This window comes from Drosophila teissieri, chromosome 2L (genome assembly GCF_016746235.2).
Source record: "Drosophila teissieri strain GT53w chromosome 2L, Prin_Dtei_1.1, whole genome shotgun sequence".
In the NCBI taxonomy this organism is placed as follows: Eukaryota; Metazoa; Arthropoda; class Insecta; order Diptera; family Drosophilidae; genus Drosophila; species Drosophila teissieri.
In genome coordinates, this window is record NC_053029.1 from 1,735,841 (window position 1) to 1,753,196 (window position 17,356).

Consider the following 17,356-nt stretch of genomic DNA (forward strand, 5'->3'; position numbering starts at 1 on the left):
ACGAAAACAGGGGCAGTTTGGTTCATGGCTACCTTTAAGATACGATTGCATTTATTTATGAAAATCTAAGACCGTTCGATTAAAAATATGTAATTAAATACCTTGAGGTGTGTGACGCAAACGAATGTGTGCTTACTTAGACAATTACTTTTAATCTTTTCAGTTATCAGCGAATAGTTTAAGTTAAAGATTCCCCGACATTGTCATCGACCGACATCGTCGTTTTATCATAGTTATTACAGAATACTCGTACAATTATATAGATCGTTTCGTTTCGTGTTACCAGCTATATACATACAATGAGGCGACCACCAATAGCTCGCTCACACATATGTGCGAGTGCACTAGGGGCTCAGCACTAGAAGTGAAATCGTTTTTAAAAAGTTTTTAAATTAAGTTCTCGGTTCGTCGCGTAGGTATCTACAACTTAGGCTAGGTATTATGAATAAGTTAGGTTTATTTAGAGGGGAGCACGTGCGCGTAGAAGGAACTACGATTACATACAATATTTTACACGGGTTCAGAAGGCGTGGCCGGACAAACAGTTCTCGAAATTGGAAGATCAGTGTCAGCGCAGCACAGCAATGAAGGTTTTCCTCCCCGATGGCGGATAGAACTAAGAAATACATAGCAAATTGGGGGACTTGCTGCTGGCGGGCGACACGGTTTGCGTGAATGTGCAAAAGTATGCGTAAAAAGTCTCTTCGGTCCAGCGAAAGTCACAGCTTATTGCATTTTCGACACCTCGAACTTGGTGTTGATGATCTCCTCATCGGAGTCTAGGATGGGCAGCGCCGAGTCCGCCATCGAAGATGGTATGTTCTCCTCCACCCAGCGCAGGTCGTCCTCCTCGGTGGTCGTGGCATTTCTTGAAGTCGTCGACGTTTTCGGCGTTCCATTCTGGCCGCGCATCTTCACGCCGTACGCATCAGCCACGAACTGATCCTCCTCGTCTGCCAAAATGTGAACAATCAATTGGAGTTTGTTCTCGCAGGTAAATCTCGAGCTCTAGCTTACCGTCGTCGTCTTCGTCTTCTGGGTTATCCAGCAGCGGGGTGAAGGCATAGCGCTGGTTGTTATTCGTTGGTCGCCATAGAATCATAATCACCAGCAGCAGAACCGAAAATAGAATGTGCCAGAAACCAGTATCCACCCAAATGTCGCGCCAGCCCTAAAAAGCACAAAATCCCATTTGAAACCAGTAAGCCCACGTTCGCAGCTCCATATATGCTAATCAATAACTCACAGGCGTGCAATTCTCGACCTTACGCAAATGCAGCGCAAACAGCATGAAGATGACGGAAGCGATAACCGCGAAGATCAGCGTGTTGGTAAAGTGTCTATACAGTGAGAGCTTGACCATGTTCCTGGAATGTGAAATGTACATATTTGTAGCAGTGTAATCATCCTCATAATTCGCAGTAGTCACCTTCTAAGTCTGAGAGTGCGAGTGGTCTGCACGAGTGATGTGAAAATCCACCAGCATATTCCCGTGTCCAGCACCGCCAGTGGAATGCTCGCCACCAGCAACTCGCTGCGATCGGTCTTCACATTGGTGATGCGCAAGTAGCTCTCCACGCAGGCCAGCACAAAGTAGAGGGTTCCCACGCCCACCACGCGATGCAGCATGGGTCCCAAGCGGGGTCTGAAAGAGATGAAATGGATTAGGGAATCACTTTAAACTGGATCGGTTACTATCAGCAGCTGCTTTACAATAAGTATAATTAATAACTACAAACGGCTGCAGGCGGTAGTTTAATGGTCGTTCATTTTATGATCGAATAAAACATGTGGTTCCACTCACTTGACAATGCCAAAGCCCAGACTCATGATGATGACCAGCATCCTGGCCAGCGTTCGCTTCGCACAGGACACAAACTCGGCCACCAGCTCGGCGTGCTGAACAGCAACGCCCTTGTTCGTCAGCGTTTGGTATTCGGCGTAGAAGAAGGCCTTCTCCAGCATTCCCAGCAGTATGACGCCACCAATCCAGAACTGAATTCTCAAAAGATCTCGCCATTGAGCGAATGAAACAAACAGCCAAATAATTCCAAATATCACGTAAACAATGCACATGATCAGATAGAACTGTGGGTAAAATAAACAGGCATATGAAGCATAAACAAATAGAATTTGAAGTACTTGTCGCTTACCGGCAAGAATGGCCAATCTATGGCCGAGATGTAGCCGTGTGGGCCCAGGAACTCTATGTGCACCACGGCACTGAACTGCGCGGACTGGGACGCTCCGATGTTCACTTCGATTTCGTAGATGCCATCCTCCTTGACGCTCGCAATCGGACTCGTTGTGGGCTGGAAGGAAACGGAAGTTGTTCAATTACTGCGTGGCTTGTGTATCGCCTTCACTGCTTTTAGGAAAACTGATACCGATTAGACCACTCAATGATATGGCGTGCTCTAAAATCTATACCCAAATTATTCGAATGACCGGAAATGTTTCATGCAGGCTGTAAAAGCAGTATGCCCTGCCTACCTACAGAATACCCTGTTTAAAGAGATAAGCTGATAAGGAAAGGCCTCAAATGTTTGGCTGCGCCTGGGTAATTGCCGTGCTTCTACTTATCGCTGATATACACAAATGTCGCATTTACCGAAAGTGGGTGCTTGTGCTCCAGCATGGGATGCTTGGGCTCCGGTGTCGGGATCGCTGCTCCTTCGACCAGCTTGTCCTTGTTTATCGCCAGCACGATGAGTTCGTTGCAGGGATATGTCCTCGTAATCTCTGTGATGACATTATTGATGGTGACGTTCTTCTGCAGCGTAGAATTCTGGGCGATGGCCTGCAGCTGTTTTGGGATACAACATTGATGGGATTAAGTGGGCACGGAGCCATATGGAAGCGGAGTACCCACCGTGCGGTCATCGAAGATGCAGGGGTGCTCCGTCAGCCGGAACATGATGGTCAGGTTCGATTCCATATTGGAGTTGCAGCCCTTAACTGGAACCATTAAAGCAGGAGGGTGTGGAAGAAAGGGGTAAGTGGGTAAGTCGTAGGCATTCGTCACGCGTTTTCCGCCGCCGCCTGTACTTACTCTGCGCGTAGATATTGGTGTTGGCCAGCAGCGGACGCTGCTCCCGGATGCTGGACAAGTCCTGTGTGGGTTAGAACAGGACGAGACAGTGGTTACGTAGCCGGAAACGGATTAATTCCCCCATTTGTTTGGGGCTGAGGTGGTGTGGTACGCATACTAACCGTGGTCACCAGCACGTCCACGATGCCCGGATCCGATTTGCCGGCCGTGTTCGCCGGGCCAAGCAGAAGCGCCAACGCAACCACCAAGAGCGTGGCCGATCCCTGCATTTCGAGTGCTGTGTGCGTACGATGGGCTTAAGTAAATACAAATATTATTTCCTCTTCTACTTGTCCGAACTTATCGGTGCCTATCGCTCTTCGATAACACTGGCCCAGCCTATCGGACGCATCTGCCAGTGTGACCGTGGCGCTGGCCTAGTGTGGCTGCACGCCATCAGCTGGTGATATAACCTGACTGCGAGAATTGAAAACAACGAAATGCTGCGCAGGGTAAATAGCTGAAGATATATATTAAAATCTCTATTAAAACTAATGTTTTATGTTGTGCTAGATAGTGCCGAGTGTGCGGCTGGCGCTGCAGGTGCCAAGAGCAACCACAACTGCCGTGCGCAGCACCAGTGGCAGTGTTTACGAGCCGGATTACCTGGAGGTGGGTTCCGAACTGAGATCTCATACATTTTAGGCAGCTAAGCACTGAAACTATCTTATATAGTAATTTATCTCCCATTCCCTCCGTTTTGCAGTCCCTCAAGCCGAAGTTCCCGCAGTACGACAGCCTGAACGTGCAGATCAAGGGCTACGACTATCCGCAGCTGGAGAGCTACCAGAGGTTTCTGCACGGAGTGGCCGAGTACCTGGACCTGGACGTCTCCGATTGCTACGCCCTGCCGCCGCAGCAGACGACGGTGCAGCGCCTGCGTCCCAACTCCACGGTCATCGAGTCGGAGTACAAGCTGACCACGTACGAGCGCAATCTGCAGCTGACCAACGTGGATGCGCCAGTGTATCCGCAGTTCCTGCGCCTTGCCCAGGCGGCGCTGCCCGAGGGAGTGAGCCTGAGGGTGCAGGAGCACACCGACGACTGCGAGGAGCGACGCTACGTGCCCGACAAGGAGCTGCTCGACCTGAAGGACGAGCTGGAGCGCATGGGCGGACCCACCACCACCAAGAAGAAGTAGGCGGCGCCTCCGATTTGGCAAACATTTAATGCTAGGCTTTAATGAGTAACCTGTGTAAAGAGTATAGAGAACCTATGAGTAAAAACTTTCCTATTTAAAGCTTTGCACTAACTGGGACGGCAATAGTTACAAACGATTGGAAGACGCAGCTCTTAACCGAAGTGGTGTACGCTTAGGAATTGCACTATGGATTACTAGACCACTCCGAAGTGGACCACCTTGATGGACGACGAGGAGGAGGAGTTGCCGCCCTTGCTGCTGCTCTTGGGCTCTTCCTCGCGTCGTCGAATGGGCGGCTTGGTCACATCTGCGAACAAACGACAATGGGTCAATGGAGCAAGGAGATGTGGGTAACCTCAACTAATACCCACTGGTAGTTATGGGGTTGAAGTCCTTGAGGTACTCGTCGTTGGGATGACAGAGCGGCAGGCTGTCTGCGAGTTCCTTTTTAGGATTGGTCAGGTGTCGCGCTGCTGGCCTGGAGTAGCCATTTCGCTTGGGAGGCATGGGCTTTTCCTTGCGCGGAATCTCCTGGTGGAGCAAAAGCATTAATAAACTGGCACATCCTCGATTGGTTTCTAAACTTACAGGCACCACTGCCACCTGTATTGTATCCGAGAATTTTACTTTGTTCTTCTCGGCCGTTTGTGACTTTGCGGGGGTGGCGGGGGCCTCTCCGTTCGCGGGGGCTGGATTCGCCGGGGTGGACAATATGGATGCAGTGGGCTTCTTCAGCAGCAGGCGCTTCTGGTAGTCCTCGCTGGGGAGCGAGGGCAGCATGGCGGGTATATTGCCAGAGACAAGCGGATGCTGGTAAAACTTCGGCTGATAGGCGGCTGTCGGCGGAGGCGAAGCTGGCAACGTGTTGAACTGACCCAGCTGGGCGCTCTGATCTGGAATGCTTGAAGGCGGAAGACGAGGCAGGGGGCTACTAGCCATGGGCAGACCCACCGTCTGATCCGGCACATCCTGGGACCACACATTGCCTGGAATTATAAACACTGGAAGTGCTGAAGAATTTACTTTGGCAGCCCTTCCTCTTACGAACCATTTGAGTGTAGACTCTTTGCGGGCGCCTGCTGCAGACTGCTGGACTTCAGGGTTAGACTCGCCAGCGAAGAGGTTGGTGGCGCTAGCGAAACCTTCGGCAAGGGTGGCCTGAGTTCCGGTTTGGGTATGTTGATCTTGATCATCTCAGCGTTGAACACCTTCGACTTGAACGAGGGCAGCGGTGGCACGTAGTTCTTGAGGACCTGCTGGCTTTGTGGCTGACCTGGGCCTAGTCCGGTTTCAGGAGCTGTGAGCGCGCCCTGAACGCGCAACAAGTCCGAGCAGGTGGACAACGAGCAGGCGGACTCCGAGCGCAGGTCGCAGGTCAGGCTGAGATTGCCGTTGGCACGATCTTCCTCGTGGATTATGGCAGCTGCCTGGCTGAAGGCCACCTGGGCGAACTCACTCAGGCTGGAGATGCACTTGGTTAGGTTGTACAGGTCCATGAAGATGTCATAGTCGGCCACATCCTGCGCGATTTCAAAGGCCTCGGCGAATAGGTTTTTGCTGCAAGCAATCAAAAGGTTTCAGCATACAAAATGGCAGGCGTAGATGAACTCAACTTACCGCAGCAGATAGAAGCAGAAGCGACGCTTCAGGTCGTACACCTGATCGCTGAACTCGTCCTTCGTCTCCTCGGAAAGCGTGTGGGCGAATGTCTTGAGCGCTCTGGCCATCAGCTCGATGCGCGGGCGTCGCTGGTCGCCGCCGAAGAACACATAGTTGGCTATCTTGTGCAGCGTAATCAGGCACATGGCTCCGTAGGTCTCCCAGTTGAGGGCGGCCAGCACATTCACCGCCCTGTCCGGCTGCTGCAGCCGCAGATACTTGTCCGCAATGACGTCCGCCGTGAGTCCGGAGTTGTGGATATCGCCGCGCATTCCGGTGCCGCCAAAGATGCGCATGCAGGCCAGCGGACCCTGTTCGTAGATCAGCAGCAGCAGGCAATCTGTCTGGGCGTAGGTGTGCTTAAAAGTGGACAAATCTGGCTTGCGGCTGAAGGCGACACTCAGCAGCGTGGGCTGGGCGACGAAGTAGTGCGACAGATCCAGCAAGCTGGACGGCGTCACACTCTCGCTGACCAGCTGATGGCCAATGGTGGCCAGGGCCAGATCGAAGCACTGCAGCACCGAGCGCTCGTTGGCCACACACAGCATGGCGGAGTCGCAGTGCCAGGCGCACTGATTGGGCACGATCTCAATCTGGTTGGCGTACTTCGTCGACTGCTGGACCAGATCGTGCAGGCAAATATTCCGATCGATGCTGCCCAGGAAGAGCTTCTCCTGGTCGGGGCTGAAGGCGAATGAGCAGATCTGTGCGCCCATTGGAATGGAGGTGATGGCGGTGCGCTGCATTTTGCCGGCGGCCAGTTCGTAGGAGCAGATTTCGGCGCTTATGTCGCCCTTGCGGGACACCTTCTGCTCCAGCGTGATGATCTGGCTCTCGCTGCTCCGCAGGAAGTCCACGCACAGCGGATCGTTCTCCGACCAGCAATAGGCAATCGATTCCAGCTGCAAACTAAGCAAAGCAATTACATTGGGTTATTGGATTGCAGTTGAATGGAACATACCCCTTGATCTTGAAGACATGTATGTTGGCGCGATCCTGGTCCCTGACCGTGGGCCTCCAGGGGTAGACCTCGTTCTGCGAGGACTGCGTCCAAACCACGAACAGATCGAAGCTGCCGTTGACTGTGAGGTGGCGGGATAGTTTGCGCTCTGTGGCGCCCGGTATGATCACGTGGAAGATGCGCGGGTCCATGTTCGCGATCTTCTCCGGCCCCTGGGAGCGCGCATTAGGCCGCTGCAGATGCACCACCGTCAGCTGGTTGGTATTGTAGGCCAAGACGATGTGGGAACGGGTGAAAAAAGCTGGCGGGCCAACGAGAAAAAAACGCAAGCGACAAAGCTGAATGAGTGACTCGAACAAAACATGGAAAGCTGCTGGATGGCGGATGGGGGATAGGGGTTCGGGGTTCGTGGCTTGAGGTTCGCATATTTACAGGCAACAAAACAAGCCAGCAGATTAATTAAAAATTACAATAATTGCATGCCCCTGCATGTGTGCGTGCGGCTGTGTTGGTGTGGGAAAGTGCAAATCAAGTCGCACTTGTTGCAGCGTTGCAGCGGCCAATGCAAATTTCTCCATAACTGCACAAGCAGCGCTCCGCGGAGCAAGGCCAAGATGCCGACTGCACTCTGCCGACTGGGTGATACCCTAGGCTCACTTGGTAATTCGATCCAATGACGAGGAACCCTTAATTAGGCGTGTAGTAACCACTAAATGTTGCGTGCTGGCAATAGAAGCAGGCGCATGTTAACTGACTTTCGAGTTCTGTAAGTTGAGATGCCGAGATGCCCATGCAGATGGCTTGGATGCGATGATGGGCAGGGTGGAGGGCACAACGAGGTGGTGGGACTTTCGGAGTGAAAAGAGGGAGAGTTGCGCACATACCATCCGTGATGACCTCGGAGGCGAGCTTGCCCACCAGGTACTTCTCGAAGACCATGCGCAGGATGTCGCCCGTGTAGATGTCCACGCAGATGTGGGCGATCAGGCCGTGCGCGAAGAGGAGCAGCACCTGCGCCGCGTCCTGCCACTCGGAGTGGATGATCCTGTGCTGGCGCAGCAGATCCTCCAGCTTCTTGAGGTTGTCCTTCAAGCGGCCGGTGGACTTGCGACCGCTGTTCTTCAGCACGGCGAGTCCATTGCGACGCTCCGTGTAGTCGCGCTTGGCCAGGAAGGCGAGGTCCTGCTGCTCCTGCTCCTTGTCGCGCTGCCTGAGGTAGCGGAAGGCGCCCAGGTCCTGGCTCTTGATCCGCACCACATCCTCCCGCACCGTGGTCCAGAAGTGGGTCTCGCTGAGCAGCATATTCAGGCCTCCAGTGCATCGATTTGCATGGTGGAATGGGTGTCAACTCGATTAACAATTCTCTTGATTTGCTGGCGTTCGCCTTTCAAGCTGCTCCAATTGCACCGATTGCTTTCTATCCGGGTTAAGTGCGCTGCTCTTTGGCTGCTCTTTCACTTGTTATTAGGGTTGCTCGCGGAATAGCCGACGATTCAGCACTTGGGCCAGGATTTTTCGCTTTCAGCAAACTTTGTTTATGAAAATAAAATAAACTTGTTGCTCGAAACACTGCTTACGTCACTAGAGACGGCAGCTCGTTACGTTGTTGAGCGTGTTGGCGTTGATGGAGATGGCCTAGAGCTGCGATCGTGCACGTGGTGGTGATCTTCGATTGAGCCAGTTGGTGTTGAACCAGACTATGCTATGTTTTTAGCCCTGACCCGAACCAGGGTCTAAATTTTTTAAATTCTCTTTTCAGCAAAGGAATTTTTCAAAATTAAATATAATATTATCTCTGAAAACTTAATATCCGTGTACAGAAATTTTTAAGTCTGAAATATTTGCAACGAGCTACTACTACTTTCGCAGTGTAATAGCAAGCCAGTAAATCACTGTAAATCAGTTAGTTGAGGAAAAAACGTATTATCTTGGCCAAATCGGCTTATCTCATCTCGCTTTTATGGCCGGCAGACTGGTTTTCCAAGACGAACTATGTTCGAGGGTCTGCAGACGATGGGCGATAAGATTATGCAGGGAATTAGAGCTCAGGCGACATAAAACAGCAAACGAGTGGGATATTTTTAAACAAAATTGTTGTATTTATTGATTTCACCAGCAAATTTGGATTGCAATCAATTATTCACAGTGGTTTCCTTAGTTATCAGTGAAATACGTTTTTGGGGGGGGAAGTATGGCTCGCTGCGGAGCTCACTAACTAGCTAATTAGTGGACTAAATAAACAGCAATGATAATAGTATTAACATAACTAAAGTAGTGGTAGAGTAATGGTAACTAAATTGTATATCGCACTTGAGGAAACTTAACGCAAACGTGTACAAATTAAGGCTAGCGTACGTATGGGATCGGTCGGATCTACAATATCTATATATATATAGAGCGGCATCTACTGGCAACTGCGGCCGATTCAACATTTTGTGCTTACAACTAAGAAAACTAGGCCGTATTGCAACGCCAGTGGACTCACTCTTCAACTATTTACAACACACTCTCAGCGAAAATAACGAATCGAGTCCTATTTACACTATATCAAATATCCAAGTATCCGCGTATCCAAGAATCAACCACATTTATACACTCAATATATATTGTAACTTTAACTAAATAGCAGCCTTTTTGAATTTTGATAACGTTTCCCTTGCAGATCCTTCTGTAGCATACAGCAGCAAAATGGGTTTCAGTTTGGATGGTGCACTTCGATGCTGGTGCGTGTTTCTTACTTCTCATTTCGTAATGTTGGCCAACGTTCAACGTCTAACGTCTTAAGTCTATCGAGTTCGTTTCATGTGTGACTTAGAAGCTAGTTAACTAAGAATTTGCGCTCGTTGGTTTGGATCGTCTAAAAACGGGGTAAGATTACAAATTACAATTAAGTTGCAGCAGTCGCGTCTACATATGCACAGATTGGGTTCCTCCTCCTAGTTTTCGTTAACCAGTCCTTTTTGAAAGGCCTCTAAAAGTCGTAGAACTCGTTCGATTTGTTGTTGAAGCGCCGCGTGAGCACATAGACCACCGCCTCGTAGGTGGCCATCATGATCGCCGTGTTGGGAATCTGTCGCACCAGCTGCGTGGCCAAGCCTCTGTGAAGTAGTAAAAAGTACAATTAGTAGGAGAATTTGCGGTGCCAGAGCCATCGTATAAAACACACCGAGTGAGCACGCTCGCGAGTGATAATCAAATTAAGGTAAACAAACAGAAATATGCGACGCAAAAGAATTTAAATAGATTTCGCGAATTCGTGGGTGGCGCATTATGGCAATTCATTAGCTATGATCGAGCAGAAAAGTGTGTTTCTATAAAGTGCATATATATTTTATAAAAAACATTCTGAAATGTCGATACGAAGTGGGATTCCCTTTGGTGCTGTGGGATTTTCTAGACCTCAGTCAAATGCCAAGGCAATTGGGAGATTTAATCTGTACCAAGGTGTATTTAAAAGGGAATTTTCTGAGCAAGGGAATCCCGAACTGATTGCTTTGGAAAATCCCCCCATACTATCCATTTTACCCACCTGTAGAGTCCTGCTCTGCCCTCCTCCTTCCAAACGGTGTGCAAGGTCTGCCAGAAGGAGTTGTACTTGTTGCCCTCCTCCCGCAGACGAGTGCGTGCCACTTCATGGGGGTAGGCGATGCAGGAGGCGATTGTTTTGGACACAGCGCCGGCCATCATGAACTCCAGGAAGTCGCGCGACCCCTTGGTGTCCGTATGCCGCTGATTCCGCTGCTCCAGCTGACAGAAAAAGAAACAATAAGTTGAAGTGCAACTAAGCAAGTCGGCATTGAATGCAGCTACTTACCAGCTTGGACTTGATGAACTCGTAGATGACAAAGTGAACCATGGTCTCGCAGATGCCAAAGTAGCTGGCCGTGATGCCCTTGTAGAAGGCGGCCACGCCACCCTGGGCGTAGACCCGCTCGATGCACTGCCGCACGGTCATCTGCACCTTGGAGTTGTAGTCCAGCTGCATGCGCGTCTTCACAAACCAAATGGGATTCGTGGCCGTGGAGGAGACAAGCCGGCACTTGCCGCACTCATGATGTGCACCAGTGGCGAGTCGCGTTCAACAAAGCTGCGGATTCAAGTGCGGTAATCAATGGGGCTGCCCAGTTGCATGTACAGCGATCAAGCGGACTTACCCCAGACTGTTGAGCGTGTTTTTGGTTTGCGAGTAGGTGCAGAAGTAAATGGCACGGGATGGGGCCACGCCCACGAGATTCGGACCCAGCCCCTTGAACAGGGCGCGTGGACCCTCGTTCTGGACGATATGCCTGCGAGTGCAGCAGTAAGCATAAAGTATTCTAGTATATGGGAGAGGATAAAGTTGACTCACCGCAGGCACTGCACGATGCTCATGGACTTGGGCGTTGTGGATGAGATGCCGCAGTGTGAAATGGCCATGATCTGCAAGGCAAAAACAGGTTGAGTTAGTAAACCACTCCAATCCCAGGCTGGCGGCAATGGAGATGAAGGCATCGATGGAATCGATCGAAGGTGGAACGAGACCGCTCGGAAGTCGGGTTTTAGCTTGTTAGGATGCAGTGGCAGTGGCTTAGATGCAGTGGGCAGTGGGCGGTGGGTGGGTTAGATGGGCATGAGAGAATAGGTAAAAGAAGTTGGTACTACCCTACGCACACCCCCAATCACCTGTGGCTGTGATCTGTTACGTAATATCGTTGTGCTTAGCTTACGTCGTTGTTCCGGCCGCAGCAGCTCCGATTGGCCACCATTCGCCGGTCCTCCGGCGTTCTCCGCCAGCCGCGTGGGCGTCATGAACGCCGTGGAGCTCTGCAGACGCGTCTTCACCACCTCCAGGGGGCATGTGACCACGGCACCCACTGTGCCAGCGGATCTGCGCGCATGAAAATAAAACAAAACGAAACAGGCCCAAGTAAGTAATCTCATCCAAAAATAGTGACAGCAGCGGACTTGAATCAAGAAACTTCCTCTTAAGTAACTTACATTTCTCACTATTAATTCTATTCATGAACTTTTAGGTTTTCTTAAATTCAACTTTTAGGTTTCTTAAATAGCTTGGCAGACATAAATAGAACAAAAGTCCTTTAAAGTGTACGTACATACTCGCATATGCCGCCCCATTTTCAATGGCAAATGCTCAACTATGAGTAACACAAAAATAAATCTCATTTGGCAATCAAGCAGGCAGAAAAATATCTGTTTCCCAAACTCGTATTTCTTGGATTTGCGCAATTCGCCGGCTAAAAATGTGCTTCCATTCCGTGCATATAGCACATATAGTATAGCCCACTACTTGAGCACCATGTACCATGTCCCATGTCCCCTGCCAATCCATTCGATTTCCATTTCGATTTAAGTGCTGGCCACTCTTGATTGGCTGCATCGGAAATGAGTGGCGTTTGCCTAATGCAATGGAAGGGTGGAGATCTGGGAGGGGCGGGCAGGAAGGAGCAGCTGCTGTCCACCAAGTGGCATTATAGTTATGGAACATTTTCCACTTCGATGCGTTGCAAATTCCAAGTGCAAGTAAGCAAGTAAGTAAGGCAAGGTCGACTGATTTGATTTGTTTACTGAGCTGCGAAAAAGCACAAGGAGATGCAAGTGAAACCTGTGTAAATTGGAGCTACATGAAGATCTAGTACACTTTCTATCACTGAAATAACCCATTTAGCACTCAGGTGCAGGTGAGCCACCTCAACCTTGACTTCTGGTTTGCCCAAGATTAATAACTTGTTTGCCCCCAAAAATTAATTATACACGACCTTTCCCAAAAGCCAACACAGTTGCCTCTATCGATGGGGAAAACAGCAGCTGGGAACTCGGCTATCTAGAAAGATAGGGGCGCCTGTTTGCAGAAGCATAGCTCGTGATCGCCAACTTGTAAATTGCCAGTTGGCAGTTGGCAACTGGGAATTGGGAATGGTGAATTGTGAAATTGAGTCACCATAATCGGCGGCAATAAACTCGCGAAAGGGGAAAAGGTTATGCAACTCAGAAGCGGAAATTGAGTGGCAGTGAAAAAGGCGGCCAGAAGTTTGATCGATGAGCTTGGATACTTGGATACTTTGGGGACAGACACGAATGCCTGGCTGGCTGCCCTAATCCCGGAGCAATAAAGTAGTAAAAATAACATTCATAACATTTAATCAGCCGTCTGGCGTCGTTTGATTTCGCAAATCTGGAGGCGATTGCTGCGATTCCCGGCTACGGCAATCCAGTGCAAACTGGTTGCGGATTGACCCGGCTCTACTTGCGATAACCTTTGCTGCCTGCCAGCGCATGAATTGCACTGACCGCACAAAAGCAGCCCCTTATCAGCAGGTCCATTAGGGAGCTACGTCCACTGGACACAGAGCACTTCTACGGCTGCCCGATCCGCCTGGAATCTGGTATGTCTAATGGCTATGACATAATGGAACCTGCGGCCAATTATCTCAGTGGCTAACTAAACACGCCATATGCTGGGTAATCTGCATACTTTCCCTTCATCCTACATCCTTCATAACTATGAAACGCACTTGATCAATGCACTCGACTATTCAGCTTCAATTAGCATCTCGTTGGCGAGTATGAAGCTAACTGCTACCCATTCCAATTTACCCAGACAGTTGGACAAACAATCCAGGCATAAGTCGGCATTCAGGGGTACGATTAATGACTCGATTCACCAGTTGCAAGTGACGAAGCAGCAATTAAAGTGTGATAAATGAGGGGAAATATTAGAGGGCACTGCTCGAACTATTGGATACCCATTGAGCTATATATCAAGCAAAGGTGCCAGTCATGCTCACGAGCTCAGATTCAAAGTAGATCGCAGTACTGGCTCAATCGCAAATAAATCCGTGGGTAAATATTGAGCCAAGCACTTAAAGAGTTTCTCACTAAAGAGTTTCGTCTGTAAAGCATGTGAAATGCTCAATTAGTGAGGTGTACATGTGCATCCAAGTTCGTTTGGCCCGATATATCTATATCTATATATATATTTGCATATATGTAGCTACTCCCGATCGATGGCCTTTGGCGACGCATGTGCGAGAATCGTGCATTTTGCATTCACATTAACCGGTGCGACTTATCTGTTCCTTGACATTCCTGCCGAAAAACACACGCGTTGCGGAGATAAGAGCGCAATTTTGGACCCGCAGACTTCGTCTATGGGGGTAGGTAAAGGTAAAAGGGGAGCACACGAACTCGGTGTGATAATTCGGCTGGAGAAATGCGTCAGCTCTGCTGGGGTGACTTTTGTCCAGGTGCTCGAGGCAAAGACGTCTGATAAAGACGCCTGCTTCTCGGGCAGACTTTGCTTATCACTGCGAATATAGTACGCGCTTTTCAATGGTTTTGCGTTTCGCAGACCTGCGTTCCCAGCTTATCAATGCCGTTTTTGTTTCACGTTTTTTCTTTCTTTGGCTCCTGCTGCTTTTGGCTACTCTAGAGATTACGAAATCTATGGAAAGTTTTCAATGTTATTGTTTATGGGTCAAAGCAATCGAAGGTTGGGGAGTAGCTCTGTGTGCCAAGCTGATTCAGATTGATTACTTGCAGAACTATGATAGAGTTTAGTTTACCCACTTTTTTCAAATACAACTTGGCACGCGACCTTCTATATCTATATCTTCTATTCGAATTTTCATTCGCATTTCAGGCTTCCGCATATATCTGAAAATGTGTGTCTAGATCAAGAGTGCTATTAAAACGACGCCCTTGACACAATTTCAGCGTGCCTAGAGGTATAAAATAAATATGAATATCATTTCGAGTAATACGCAGCATGAAATGTACCTTTTTCATTAAGGTTCCCTCCTTGCTACCTTTTAAGTTGTACAAAAAAGAAGCACTCTTTGAAATATGCGTACGTGCGGAGAGACACGAATGAAAAACATTTTGTTGGATATTTTGAACTGGTCGAGCAAGATGTAAACAAATGCCGGCTGATGGAAAAGTTTGGGGTATTATAATGATATAAGAAGCGAGAGAAAGCAGACCAGGAGCCTAGTGCAACTGGTAGTGACATTGCCATTATCCCCGAGACCCCATAGAACACCTTGGGGTTCTGTTGTTTGTGGCAACTTGCAGTCCCCACCTGCCATCGCCTTCAACTGAGTCAGTGTGCCAGAAAAAGTTTATTTGCCTGTTCTGTGTGCTGTGGCTGTCTCGCTGAGAACCAAAACAAATTCGAAATCGCTTGCCAAGCTCAATTTAGAATTGTTTCTAGACGAACAGCAGCAGATACTCGTATGTAGGAAGCGCACAATGCACCACCCATTTATTATACCTATTATTATATGTGCGCAATGTGGTGTGCCAAATCGAAAGTTTCAGGGAATAGATCAGTCACTTTGCAAATACCTTACTATACACAAAGTAAACTAAAAATGCCAGCTACTTATAAAAGCCCAGAGTAAGCAGTTTTCCGATCTTGGAACAATATTAGGCATGCATTCAAAGCAATGTGCACTGTGCACTGCCCTCTTCAACTTATGTAAGCCCCTTGGAGGCCTCTGGTGGCCGATTAGATGGATGTCGCTTGATTGTTTGCCGAGCGGCTTACATGCGGCGATAGCAATGTGTGGAGGCTTGTTTTCCCAACGTGCACCAACACGAGATACGCCAAGTGGGCGGCGCCCACAACAACTGAGGTATTAGCTGCTAGCCAGCTCAGGTTGCAACGTGCATGTCGCGCCTCGTATTTCCAGTACTACGCATACGTGCCAGCAGCTCGTTAGATACAGATACAGATATGAATACGAATACGGATAGGGATAGGGATGCATGTGGACAGGGAGTCCTACGACCAATTGTGTGACTGCTTTTGCACCGCTGATAAGTGGACTTGCACTGCCGGCCGGCAAATTGCCCGGAAAGACCTGATTGCCGCTGTGGCGTTGGCATTAGAAGTGGAATTACTAGTGCGGGTCATGCCATCAAAGGCCTCCACCAAGGTCACTGCAATCAAAATATTGAAAAGTGGTGAGCTCTATAAATAAAGTAAAGCATTAAAGATACACACTTGTTTACTATACAACATGTAAATATCAAGCAAAAATACACAACGAAGCTCGGAGTTGTGGAGCATGAATAACAAAGCCCAGATTCATATCGTTTCCCGATTGACCAGGGGCTCGTCTTGGTGCTGGAAACTGGTTTCCCGCTGGGGGCGGAACTGATGTGCCGGGCTGTTGTGTGTGTAGGGTGCAGGTGAAAACACAAATAAATTCAGATGCGACGCGTCTAAAAATAGCCACACGAAACAAACAGCGGCCACAAAAGGCACAAGGGAAACGACAACAGCAACAACAAAGCAATTGAAGCCTGTCCAGGGGAATGGGAATAAATCCAATTGGACATTGCCTGGGGGAAATTGAACCCAGAAGTGCTCTGTTTATGGATGTTTCTTCGTTGCAGGCATTTCATCAATTGTGTTATGTTCTGTTTTGTATTTCGCTCATTTCAGCTGCGATTTCAGCGGCGATTTCAGCAGCTGTCGCTGCCGAACAACAAACATGGCCAAAAGCACGTGAACGCAGCGTGCCTTCCTCCCCAAGATCAGATTGTGTCTTCCCTGCTCTGGCGGCCTTTCTTTTCCGGACTCCTCGCGCTCCTCGATCTCCTCGCTTTCCTCGCTTTTGGCAATGGCGCCAAAATAAAAAGTTCACTTTGCGTCCCATTCGCGAGCCAAATCTAATCGCAATTGCGACGTTCTCGCCCCACAATTACAACCAAAGGCCGGGCAAACCGGTTTCAACTATGGTGATCGCCTGACCTGCGATAAGACGCAGTAGAGGCAGTGGCTCTGGGTGGCTCTGGAATCGAGACTCCGGCTCTGCGGGGGCTACTTACCCGCCGGCAATCAGGTGGATGAGGGTGTCGGCCGTGTTCTGGGCCATCTTCGCTGCCTGCCCAGTTCCGGGATCTGCTCCTCCTCCTCCGCTTCCTGCGACGGATTGGGCAGCTAGTTACTGGGAGTTAACGCGCACTTGGTTTTTTTTAAGGGGAACGCACTGTATTTGTAAGGCACGTTGTGGGCGGAGGGGTAAGGAACGAGGGGGGGAGCTGAGGCCCCAGGAGGAGGGGCTCTTGACCCGCTCAGCACGCACTCCTCTTCCTCTTGCCACTGGCCACTTGCCACTTGCCACTTTCTATTGTCCTTTGAACTTTGTGGGCTTTCGCTGCGATGTGATTTTGCAAGTTTGCGGCAACGGTTGGTTATGCAACTGCAGTGCTTGCAGCGTATGAGCGGTAACTTAACCTACGGTTAGCCTAGGCGCGCAGTTAAAGTCCGTCGGTCGACCGGTGGACTGATTCGATTTCGAGCTCGCCGATCCTGAGCGTTTGTGATTTAGGTTTGCAGTAATTTATTTTTGATCCGCTGTAGAAAACACGTCCATCAGAGTGACCGCACTGCGACTGGGGAAACATGCCGCCGCCATGAGGCTGCACGAAAATGCCTAAAAATGCCCCACGAATGGGGGGAAAAGTGCGGTTCAGGGCGCCACTTTGTGCGCCATTT

The 17,356-nt window shown here is 49.5% G+C and overlaps 4 protein-coding genes across 4 annotated transcripts; 1 reads left to right on the forward strand and 3 right to left on the reverse strand.

Annotated features, from left to right (window-relative positions):
• Positions 1–16: 16 nt before the first annotated feature.
• On the reverse strand, positions 17–3,424 carry LOC122625936 (transmembrane protein 87A). Its single transcript, XM_043805996.1, has 10 exons — positions 3,214–3,424; positions 3,053–3,113; positions 2,873–2,958; positions 2,612–2,806; positions 2,154–2,312; positions 1,805–2,088; positions 1,430–1,645; positions 1,247–1,367; positions 1,018–1,171; positions 17–953 (listed from the first exon to the last, which is right to left on the reverse strand). The coding sequence occupies exons 1-10, from the start codon at positions 3,319–3,321 to the stop codon at positions 727–729; spliced, it is 1,611 nt and encodes a 536-aa protein (XP_043661931.1). The 5' UTR covers positions 3,322–3,424; the 3' UTR covers positions 17–726.
• Positions 3,411–4,331, forward strand: LOC122625937 (39S ribosomal protein L48, mitochondrial). The gene is made up of 3 exons (XM_043805997.1): positions 3,411–3,543; positions 3,605–3,703; positions 3,798–4,331. Exons 1-3 carry the CDS (start codon positions 3,532–3,534, stop codon positions 4,230–4,232), a joined length of 546 nt encoding a protein of 181 aa, XP_043661932.1. The 5' UTR covers positions 3,411–3,531; the 3' UTR covers positions 4,233–4,331.
• A 66-nt stretch (positions 4,332–4,397) lies between these two features.
• On the reverse strand, positions 4,398–8,428 carry LOC122625938 (WD repeat-containing and planar cell polarity effector protein fritz). The gene is made up of 7 exons (XM_043805999.1): positions 7,737–8,428; positions 6,853–7,153; positions 5,850–6,800; positions 5,281–5,789; positions 4,821–5,218; positions 4,604–4,763; positions 4,398–4,539 (listed from the first exon to the last, which is right to left on the reverse strand). The coding sequence occupies exons 1-7, from the start codon at positions 8,152–8,154 to the stop codon at positions 4,427–4,429; spliced, it is 2,850 nt and encodes a 949-aa protein (XP_043661934.1). The 5' UTR covers positions 8,155–8,428; the 3' UTR covers positions 4,398–4,426.
• A 534-nt stretch (positions 8,429–8,962) lies between these two features.
• Positions 8,963–17,239, reverse strand: LOC122616170 (mitochondrial carrier protein Rim2). Its single transcript, XM_043791522.1, is given in 8 exon segments — positions 8,963–9,950; positions 10,382–10,599; positions 10,667–10,884; positions 10,887–10,939; positions 11,007–11,138; positions 11,201–11,271; positions 11,515–11,719; positions 16,687–17,239. Coding segments are annotated over 8 exon segments (1,071 nt in total). The 5' UTR covers positions 16,734–17,239; the 3' UTR covers positions 8,963–9,823.
• Between the last annotated feature and the right edge of the window lie 117 nt (positions 17,240–17,356).